General features: G+C 45.3%; 1 protein-coding gene across 1 annotated transcript; it reads right to left on the bottom strand.

Annotated features, from left to right (window-relative positions):
* Positions 1 to 354: 354 nt before the first annotated feature.
* On the bottom strand, positions 355 to 10725 carry LOC141130128 (cystatin-A-like). Its single transcript, XM_073618080.1, has 3 exons — positions 10596 to 10725; positions 5421 to 5522; positions 355 to 776 (listed from the first exon to the last, which is right to left on the bottom strand). The coding sequence occupies exons 1-3, from the start codon at positions 10698 to 10700 to the stop codon at positions 645 to 647; spliced, it is 339 nt and encodes a 112-aa protein (XP_073474181.1). The 5' UTR covers positions 10701 to 10725; the 3' UTR covers positions 355 to 644.
* Between the last annotated feature and the right edge of the window lie 540 nt (positions 10726 to 11265).

Raw genomic sequence — 11265 nt, forward strand, 5'->3', positions numbered from 1 at the left:
CCAAGTGTAGTCATGCAGATTTGGCCATCCCTGCTGCCGATTCCTGACAGTTAGGCTATAACCAGCCCAATCTGATGATTGCTCTTTTTAGGTTTCCCCTAAGTCTCGTGAGTTGATTACTGGAACCTTTTTTCCAGGCTAATGCAATCAACGGGGGAATGATTACCCACTAGGTCATGACTATTAGCCAATCCCTGTTGGTGTTGTTCAGAGGTATGGTCTGGGGAGATGAAAAATGTTTGGGAGAACCTTTGGAGAACGCCTTCTCCCTTGGGGCTTCTCCCTGGGAGGAGGCCTGTGTGGAGAACTGCTGTGAGGACCTGGCCTCAGCATATGAAAGGACAAAACAACCCATTAAATCAATACTTGCTTTAATTCTGGGACAATCATTGTCTTTAAAGCTGAACTCCCATCAAAAACTATTTTTGGACACTTACACTGTAAAGCGAAATGACCACTAATGACGTGTGCCCCATGTGTGGCTGCCGTTGGGTTCATACTGTGATTTAGCCCACACAGTATTGTAAGCTCCGGACATCCTGCAAGAGTTACAGTTCCAGCTGGAGAAAGGTTAGTCCCTTGCTTTCCACCTTCTCCATTCAGGTAACATCTTGCATTCTTTTCACATAACAGAATGTATAGCTTCAGAAGATCTCTTCAATATCATCATCCTTGGTCCTGTCCAGCTGGTAATTCTGCAAAGACGGTTCCCTTCTTGATAATGGAATTGGTTTATACACGGTGAGGTGAGCGTACACGTCGTCTCCATAAAGGACCTGAAAATACCAAAAAACACATTTCAATGAAACACAATATTACCTTTAATTGTTACTTCTATTTCAACTGATACCGTTTTTTGTTTTTGTTTCTCCATTCAAAGAAAGGATTGCAAGCTCCCGTGAGGCAGATATTGATGTGAAGACATGAAGCTCCTACAGAGAACCAAGATTCATATTGTTCTATGTACAGTATCTCACAAAAGCGAGTACACTCCTCACATTTTATTAGATCTTTTCATGTGACAACACTGAAGAAATTACACTTTTCTACATTGTAAAAGTAGTGAGTGTACAGCTTGTATAACAGTGTAAATTTGCTGTCCCCTCAAAATAACTCACACAGCCATTAATATCTAAACCGCTGGCAACAAAAGTGAGTACACCCCTAAGTGAAAATGTCCAAATTGGGCCCAAAGTGTCAATGTTTTGCGTGGCCACCATTATTTTCCAGCACTGCCTTAACCCTCTTGGGCATGGAGTTCACCAGAGCTTCACATGTTGCCCCTGGAGTCCTCTTCCACTCCTCCATGACGACATCACAGAGCTGGTGGATGTTCGAGACCTCGTGCTCCTCCACCTTCCCTTTGAGGATGCCCCACAGATGCTCAATAGGGTTTAGGTCTGGAGACATGCTTGGCCAGTCCATCACCTTTACTCTCATCTTCATTAGCAAGGCAGCAGGTGTGTTTGGGGTCGTTATGGTGGAATACTTCCCTGCAGCCCAATCTCCAAAGGGAGAGGATCATGCTCTGCTTCAGTATGTCACAGTACATGTTGGCATTCATGGCTCCCCCAATGAACTGTAGCTCCCCAGTGCCGGCAGCACTCATTCAGACCCAGACCATGACACTCCCACCACCATGCTTGACTAAGTAAGACACACTTGTCTTTGTACTCCTCACCTGGTTGCTGCCACACACATTTGACACCATCTGAACCAAATATGTTGATCTTGGTCTCAGACAGACCACAGGACATGGTTCCAGTAATCCATGTCCTTAGTCTGCTTGTCTTCAGCAAACTGTTTGCAGGCTTTCTTGTGCATCCTCTTTAGAAGAGGCTTCCTTCTGGGACAATAGCCATGCAGACCAATTTGATGCAGTGTGTGGTGTATGGTCTGAGCACTGACAGGCTGACCCCCCACCCCTTCAACCTCTGCAGCAATGCTGGGAGCACTCATACGTCTATTTCCCAAAGACAACCTCTGGATATGACGCTGAGCATGTGCACTCAACTTCTTTGGTGGACCATGGCGAGGCCTGTTCTCAGTGGAACCTGTCCTGTTAAACCGCTGTATGGTCTTGGCCACCGTGCTGCAGCTCAGTTTCAGGGTCTTGGCAATCTTCTTCTAGCCTAGGCCATCTTTATGTAGAGCAACAATTCTTTTTTTCAGATCCTCAGAGAGTTTTGCCATGAGGTGCCATGTTGAACGTCCAGTGACCAGTATGAGAGAGTGAGAGCGATAACACCAAAATTTAACACACCTGCTCCCCATTCACACCTGAGACCTTGTAACACTAACGAGTCACATGACATTGAGGAGAGAAAATGCCTAATTGGACCCAATTTGGACATTTTCATTTAGGGGGGTGTACTCACTTTTGTTGCCAGCGGTTTAGACATTAATGGCTGTGTGTTGAGTTATTTTGAGGGGACAGCAAATTTACACTGTTATACAAGCTGTACACTCACTACTTTACATTGTAGCAAAGTGTCATTTCTTCAGTGTTGTCACATGAAAAGATCTAATAAAATGTGAGGAGTGTACTCGCTTTTGTGAGATACTGTACATAGAACAATATGAATCTTAGTTCTCTGTAGGAGCTTCATGTCTTCACATCAATATCTGCCTCACGGGAGCTTGCAATCCTTTTTTTGAACGGAAAAACAAAAACAAAAAAACAGTATCAGTTGAAAAAGAATAAAATATTTACAAAAATATGAGGGGTGTACTCACTTTTGTGAGATACTGTAAATGTATAATAATAGCGTGTGGGGGGACATTAGAGTGTAAGCTCCTCTGGTGCAGAGACTGATGTGACTGGCTCAGTGTTCTCTGTACAGTGCTATGGTATATGTCAGAACTATATAAATGTATAATAATGTGTGACTGTGGGGGGGGGGGGGATGTTAGAGTGTAAGCACAAAAATGATGTACAAAAACCATGCAAAAACGCATGCACATAAAAACAACGCAACGCTCAGGTGTGAATGCAGCCTTAGGCTGCTTTCACACTGGGGCGGTAGGGGACGTCGGCGGTAAAACGCACTATTTTTAGCGCTGTTTTACTGCGGTATTCGGCTGCTAGTGGTGCGGTTTTAACCCCCTGCTATAGGCGCGGTACAGCCGCGCTGTCCCATTGATTTCAATGGGCAGGAGCGGTGAATACACCGCTCCAAAGATGCGGCTTGCAGGAGATTTTTTCTTCTCCTGCCAGCGCACCGCTTCAGTGTGAAAGCCCTCGGGCTTTCACACTGAACAAACAGCAGCGGCTGTTTTGGGTCAGTTTGCAGGCGGTATTTTTAGCGCAATAACGCCTGCAAACCACCCCAGTGTGAAAGGGGTCTTAGGGAGACAAATGGATCCCAGACAAGTAATAGCACTAGTAGAAGCTACAGACTGCTCTTCCATTTCTAAGGTGGCACACATGGCATCAAATAGGAGCCAATCCAGCGGGGTCCAGGTACTAAACCTCTTGCTGAGGATAGTCCAGTCTAGATAGCTGCATAAAGAGTTCACCTTAAGCAGTGTGTAGAGAAGATATGGTTGGGAAAAAAAACAAAAAAAAACCAAAAAAAAACAAAAACAAAAAACTTGTAAACACAGAAGTCTGGTTTCTTTGTTTACAAGTGACAGCTCTGCACGTAATGCAATCCTGGTATTTAATGCCCTTTTAAGACCCTCCTACTGTTTGTGAAATTTGTCTGAACACACCCACTATTTGATGTGATTTGGAGGGTGCGTGTAGGGGGGCCGTGGTTAAGTTCCAGCACCTATTGTTTGAGGGAAAAAAAAAAAAAAAAAAAAAAAAAAAAAAAAAAAAAAGAAGGAGGACACCCAAAATTCACTGGCACAGCCACGTTTTTACTGGCATTTCTAAAATTATAGTTTTAATTGCAAATTTTAGCATTCAGGCTGGGTTTACACTGGTACGACATGGAAGTTGGACGACTTCCTCTCCTACTTTGCCCTACAACTTAATGTCCGACTTCCATGCGACTTCAATGAACAGGATCTGACTTTGATTTGATAATACTAGGCCCTTTGAGTCTGGTATGAATCTTGAGGGGGGACCCCACGCCAAAAGTAAAAAAAGGCCCTCCTCCCCAAGGCCATACCAGACCCATCGGAAGAAAACAGCAAAGAGGAGAAGCAGAGGAAGAAGACATCACCAGAGAGAGAAGAACTGGAGGAAGAAGACATCACCAGAGAGAGAGAAGAACTGGAGGAAGAAGACATCACCAGAGAGAGAAGAACTGGAGGAAGAAGACATCACAGAGAACTACCCCGTTTCCCCGAAAATAAGACCTAGCGTGATTGTCGGTGATGGCTGCAATATAAGCCCTACCCACCCAAATAAGCCCTAGTTAAAGTCCTTGTAGGTCTTGTTTTCAGGGTAGGGCTTATTTGGGGGGTAGGGCTTATATTGCAGCCATCACTGACAATCACGCTAGGTCTTATTTTCTGGGAAACAGGGTAGAGGAAGAAGACTTCACCAGAGAGAGAAGAACCAAAGGGAGAAGACACGCTGGAGCTACTTTAATGAAGGACTTTGTCAAAAACGTGTGTACTGGTTTTATTTCTTTTGACACTTTTTGGTTGAATGGGTACCCCCATTGTACAGTGTACCCCATACTCATTCACATAGGGTGGGGAGCCAAGATCTGGGGGCCCACCATGTTAATGGGGGCTTCCAGATTCTGATAAGCCGCCCGCAGACCCCCACAACCACCGCCCAGGATTGTCGGAAAGAGGTCCTTGTCCCTAAGGCGCTTGCTACCCCCCCCCCCCTACCGTTTCCTGCCCTACCAGGCTGCATGCTCGGCTAAGGGTCTGGTATGAATTTTGGGGGGGGGGGGGGGGGGGGGGGGGGGGAACCCACGCTGTTTTTTTTTTTAATTTTGGTGTGGGGTTCCCCTTCAAAATCTTCGGAGCACAAGTCACATGCCAAAGTCAGATCACTTACGATGATCCGACCTCCATGATATTGAATGGGCTGAAGTCGGACCAAAGTAGTGCAGGAACCTTTTTCAAAGTCGGACCGATTTGTGTTGGACCAGTTAAGACGGCTCTCATAGGGAACCATTGATTTATACATGTCATGTGAAATGAGCTCCCAATGTCGGAGCGTATGTCGTCCCAGTGTGAACCCGGCTTCAGGCTACAAGCCAGACCCGCCCCCCCACCCCCATTTGTGCCACCCAAACACATTTTAGCAGGTGCTTGCATGGTCTCGGCCAGCTCCAGAATGGAACTGGGCATATGCAGTTCCCGACTTGAGCGTCACACCCAGATTTTTTACTGGCAAACGTTTCCTGTCACTGGCATTAACTGTTTTTTACTGGCTGCCCATAAAAATACTGATAGTTGGCAACACTGGTACATACTGTAACAATGGCCTTCTCTAACACTGCCATTACCTTGATAAAGTAAAACTTGCCGGCAACATTCTGAACTCTGTAGGAGACGGCAACGAAAGTGGAGGCGCTCACACCAGCCTGCTTCAAAAACTCTGCTTTCACCTGAAAACACAGAACAAAACGCGTCAGAGAGCCCATCCAGATTTACATACCTGTACCCTCACAGTACCCGCGGTGATACAGTCATGGCTGCAAAGGGTCAGACTAACTGGTCTGCTGCAACGTCACTGCCACTTGTGTGCAATGCAGCTCACAGCAACTTCGATCGGAAAGATTTGACAAGCATTTGCCCATCCTTGACAATTACTTAACCACCTCACTACTGGGCACTTTCACCCCCTTCCTGCCCAGGCCAAATTTTCAGCGCTGTCACACTTTGAATGGCAATTGCGTGGTCATGCAACGCCATACCTATGATATTTTTTATCTTTTCATACAAATAGAGCTTTTTGGGTGATATTTAATTACAGCTGGGTTTTTTTTTTTTTTTTTTTTAGCAAAAAATAAAGCTAAAAAAAAAAAAAAAAAAAAAAAAAAGTTCTTTAGATTCTCTCAGAAAATCTGGTAAATAAATACTTTCTCCTTCACTAATGGGCACTGATGAGGAGGCACTAATATGGTGCACTAATGAGCACTGATGGGTGGAACTGGTGGGCAGCACGAATGAGCAACCACTGATGGGCACTGAAATGCAGCACTGATTGGCATCACTGAAGACTGGCGTCACTCCTGGGCACTGCACTGATGATCAGTGCCCTGAAGAGCACCGATTAGGTGGCACTAATGGGCACTTCTAGGTGGCACTGATTTGCTGGACTGATGGGTGGGACTGATGGGCACTGGAATGCCACACTGATTGGCATCACTGGTGATCCCAGACTGGCATCACTCCTGGGCACTGCACTGATGATCAGTGCCCTGATTATCTGTACAGTCTCCCCTACGAGGAGATGCCGCTGATCGGTTCTTCTCACACTGTCAGTGTGAGACGAGGAGAGGCGATAAACAGAACTTTGGGCACAGCCGATCACATGGGTAAAGAGCTGCGTCATCGGCTCTTTGAGATAAGGGTCGGGCAGTGTCCTAGGGACATGGCGCTCCCGCGATTGCCACGCTGCACACCCCCGTGGGTGTGCGAGAGAGCGGTGACACTGGGGCCATGTCATATGACGTCGCCCCAGAACGGGAGTGCATCCCGCCCGCCGTCATTTTACTATACGCTGGGCGGGAGGGGGTTAAAGTGGTTGTAAACCTCAGACATGAAACATGAACAAAGCATAGCCTCCTATAGTGTGTACTTGTCTCAGTCCAGAGCACCAAGTGTCATTTCTGTCTGCTGCTTCCTTCCTCTGTTATCAGAATGAGTCACTTTTGACAAGTTTTCCTGACACCAAGAGAAAAATGGTGACAGGGGAGGGGCTCCAGCTGATTGACAGCCCTTAGCTCTATTCCTGTTTGTTGTGTGAAGGGGGGACGTCCCTTCCCTCCGATCAGCTCTCAGAGTTCTCCTCACTGAGCCCTGCAGAGTGTGACTTCAGCTCCCTGCACCCTTTTTCCTCACAGTTCAGACTGCAAAAATTCTGGACTTTGATCGGCTGTAGAGGAGAAGACTGCAGATTAACCTTTTATGTAGGAGGATTTGTTTCATGTCTGTATAAGCTGAGGCCGGTCACCTGACTGGGTATATGGAAGGGTTTACAACCACTTTAAAACCACTTGAGCTCCCAAAGATTTACCCCCCTTTATGACCAGGCAATTTTCTGCGATACGGCACCACATTACTTTAACTGACAATTGCGCGGTCGTGCAACGCTGTACCCAAATAAAATGTATGGCCTCCCCCCCACAAATAGAGCTTTTTTATGGTTTGTGCTATAAACCATTACATGCACATGAACTTTAATGGCATCCCAGGCTAAAGCTGGCCATACACCTATAGATCATCTGCAGATTTTCTATGGTTAGATGGAAAAAGTGGGAGATTCCTCCATCCACACAGTTTAGCGAACATGGAGAAATCTGTTGCACTTTTTCCATCTAACCATAGAAAATCTGCAGGTGTATGGCCAACTTTAGTCCGTAGGGTTCAATATTGAGTTGGCCCACCCTTTGCAGCTATAACAGCTTCAACTCTTCTGGGAAGGCCGTCCACAAGGTTTAGGAGTGTGTCTATGGGAATGTTTGACCATTCTTCCAGAAGCACATTTGTGAGGTCAGGGACTGATGTTGGATGAGAAGGCCTGGCTCACAGTCTCTGCTCTAATTCATACCCAAGGTGTTCTATCGGGTTGAGGTCAGAACTCTGTGCAGGCCAGTCAAGTTCCTCCACCCTAAACTCGCTCATCCATGTCTTTATGGACCTTGCTTTGTGCACTGGTGCGCAGTCATGTTGGAACAGGAAGGGGCCATCCCCAAACTATTCCCACAAAGTTGGGAGCATGAAATTGTCCAAAATGTCTTGGTATGCTGATGCCTTAAGAGTTCCCTTCACTGGAACTAAGGGGCCAAGCCCAACCCCTGAAAAACAACCCCACACCTTAATCCCCCCTCCATCAAATGATTTGGAGGGGTGGGCCAATACTTTTGGCAATATAGTGTGGATGAGAGAGTTTGGGGTGGCCCAAAGGTGTTCTATTGGGTTGAGGTGAGGACCAGTCAAGTTCCTCCACCCCAAACTCGCTCACACTATATTGCGAAAAGTATTGGGCCACCCCTCATAAATAATTTGGTGGAGGGGGGATTATGGTGTGGGGGTTGTTTTTCAGGGGTTGGACTTGGCCCCTTAGTTCCAGTGAAGAGAACTCTTAGGGTGCTTTCATACTGAGGCGTGCGGACACTGGTGGTACAGTGGCGCTAAATATAGCGCCGTTTTAGTGGCGCTATTCGGCCGCTAGCGGGGCAGTTTGCAGCGCTGCCCCATTGTTTTCAATGGGAAGGGGCGCTTTAGGAGCGGTAAATACACCGCTCCTACAGCGATCCAAAGATGCGGCGTGCAGGACTTTTTTGACCGCCCTGCAAGCGCACCGATCCAGTGTGAAAGCCTTCGGGGCTTGCACATTGGATTGCATTGAGCGACTCTTTCAGGGAGCTTTGCAGGTGGTATTTTTAACACTTTAGCTCTTGCAAAACGCCTCAGTGTGAAAGGAGCCAACTTTGTGGGAACAGTTTGGGGATGGCCCCTTCCTGTACCAACATGACTGCACACCAGAGTACAAAGCAAGGTCCATAAAGACATGGATGAGCGAGTTTGGGGTGGAGGAACTTGACTGGCCTGCACAGAGTCCTGACCTCAACCGATAGAACACCTTTGGGATGAATTAGAGCGGAGACTGCGAGCCAGGCTCTCTCATCCAACATCAGTGCCTGACCTCACAAATGCTCTTCTGGAAGAATGGTCTAACATTCCCATAGACACACTCCTAAACCTTGTGGGCAGCCTTCCCAGAAGAGTTGAAGCTGTTATAGCTGCAAAGGGTGGGCCAACTCAATATTGAACCCTACGGACTAAGACTGGGATGCCATTATAGTTCACGTGCGTGTAAAGGCAGGCGTTCCAATACTTTTGGCAATATAGTGTATGTAACAATTCCAGTAAGGTTCCATTGCTGGGTCAAGTCCAGCAAGTTCCCATGTGTGGGTATGAAATACAGTTGGCAGTGAGACTCCTGTGGCTCACACAGAGAGATGTTGTACTAAGTGCCATTCATTCTCAGTGTATAAAAGTAGCAAACAAAACATGCAAAGTATTTTGCAATTATTCAAAATGTATCCCAATACGAAAAAAAAAAAAAAAAAAAAAAAATTCAGTGCCTTTGCACGGTCGCTACGAAAAATCGAGTTACTCAGGCGATGATACATGCCAAGATTGAGGCAACACTTCAGGACAAGGTGAGACGGTACACCAAAATTTGGCAATCTTGGGACAATACATTTTTACCTCCTGATCTTGAAGCCTCCATCATGGAGCCATAACTGACCTATGTTTTTTGATTGTTGCTCGTGGGATCATGGTGGGAATCAAATCCTTGGAACCACTCCTTTTCTCCCAACTCTTCTACTATCTTTATATCCCCACTTTTGTTAGGTAGAACTTTGCTGCGAACTTCACCGACATCGCCTGGTCCTTGCCGTTCCCCCGGGCTATGGCTGGGGGTGGGCCATTCAACTGTGGACCTTCAAGCCGCTCTCATCCTTAAAAAGTATATTATGTTGCCAAATACCATCATCCTAATGATGAATGATTAAATCTTTTCTGTTCGTCTATTGATCAATCTCTTACGTTGGGTTAATGTTTGACCCAACCTGTCAACAGTGCTTGTTTCTGCATTTCTCCCTGCGTAGGCAATCTTTACATACCATAGATGTTAGTTTACATGTGATAACCTTTGTGTTGCCGAAGAAAATATTTGAAAGTAAAAGAAAATCCCAAATTCTGGGTTGTCCCCAGAAGAGTAATGGAGGGAAAATATTCCAATGGGGACATTAGTTCTGGTCCCCAAGACATTATTTTAATTTGCAGGGATCCCCTCTCACTTCCTGTTTGGCTATGGGACAGGAAGTGAAGGTAAATCTCCTGAATAGGACAAAGATGGCAAAAAAACAAAACAAAACAACAAAAAAAAAAAAAAAAAAAAAAAAAAAAAAAAAAAAAAAAAAAAAAAAAACATACAGGGGTTATAACCCTCCCTTGCTCTATCCAAAAAGGAAAAAAAAAAAAAAAAAAGGTTTTGCCTATAGTTTTACTTTAACATACCCCACATGACGATGATACAAATGGCTGTGAGAGGCAGGCCAAGGACAACACAGATGGGGAGCAGATGGCTTAGCTAGATATGAAGTGGCTCAAGTGGGGTTGCCACCTCATCCGTTTAAACCCGAACACATATGAATTACACAGGTTCTGAGGCTGACTTAATGCAGATAAGACACCATGTGAGTTTAATTACCACCTTAATTAGCCACAGAACCTGTGTAATTGATATATGTTCAGGTTTAAAGGGATGAGGTGGCAACTGTAGGCTCAAGTCCAACACATAGGGTTGACTTGATGGACTTGCGTCTTTTTTTTTTCAACCTCACTTACTATGGAAGTCAGAAATTAGGTACCCTCAGGGCACCTCTATAGTGGAACACCTTTATAAAAAAATAAAAAAGAATGGGTTGGTAACTGCCTACCTTGTCACAAAGAGCTTGCACTTCGTCATCACCCGGCTTGATATCGCAAAGTCCTGAGTCCACCGATGAACAACAAGAACAAACACTACTCTCATCATCACTCATTTCCAGACTCTTATCTCCAGATCCACACACCAGGCTGTTACATGGGAATCTTTTATCTGAGGGCTGTACCATTCTACAGATAAGGCGGGGGTGTCTAACAATGATTACGCCCTGCAGCTGATTGTCAGAAAAAACACTTTTACTAACAACTGCAATGAGACAATACAACTTCAGTCACTTTACTTAACAAAACATAGGCTCATGAAAATATTCACGTCCTAATAGATTGAGGAGAAAAAAATTGGAAGAGAGGCTTTGACTTTAGGCACAAACAAACAATTTAGACAAAAATATATTTTTATTGTAGACACCTATATTTTAAAATCCACATTCATATATCAAATATAAAATAAAATGCAGCTACTGTACATAACCAATTAACAACTACATGGAAACTTGGAGATGAAAGATCATTCCATTGTCATAGTTGCCAACATTGTAAAAAAAATTTATAGGGACACTTTTTTGGCTGTAGGCGGAGTCTTATTATAATTGGCGGTGGGACATGCGTTTGTAGGCGTGGCATCGAAAAATGGGCATGGTTTACGTGAAACAGTGGGCGTGG

This window comes from Aquarana catesbeiana, linkage group LG02 (assembly GCF_042186555.1).
Source record: "Aquarana catesbeiana isolate 2022-GZ linkage group LG02, ASM4218655v1, whole genome shotgun sequence".
In the NCBI taxonomy this organism is placed as follows: domain Eukaryota; kingdom Metazoa; phylum Chordata; class Amphibia; order Anura; family Ranidae; genus Aquarana; species Aquarana catesbeiana.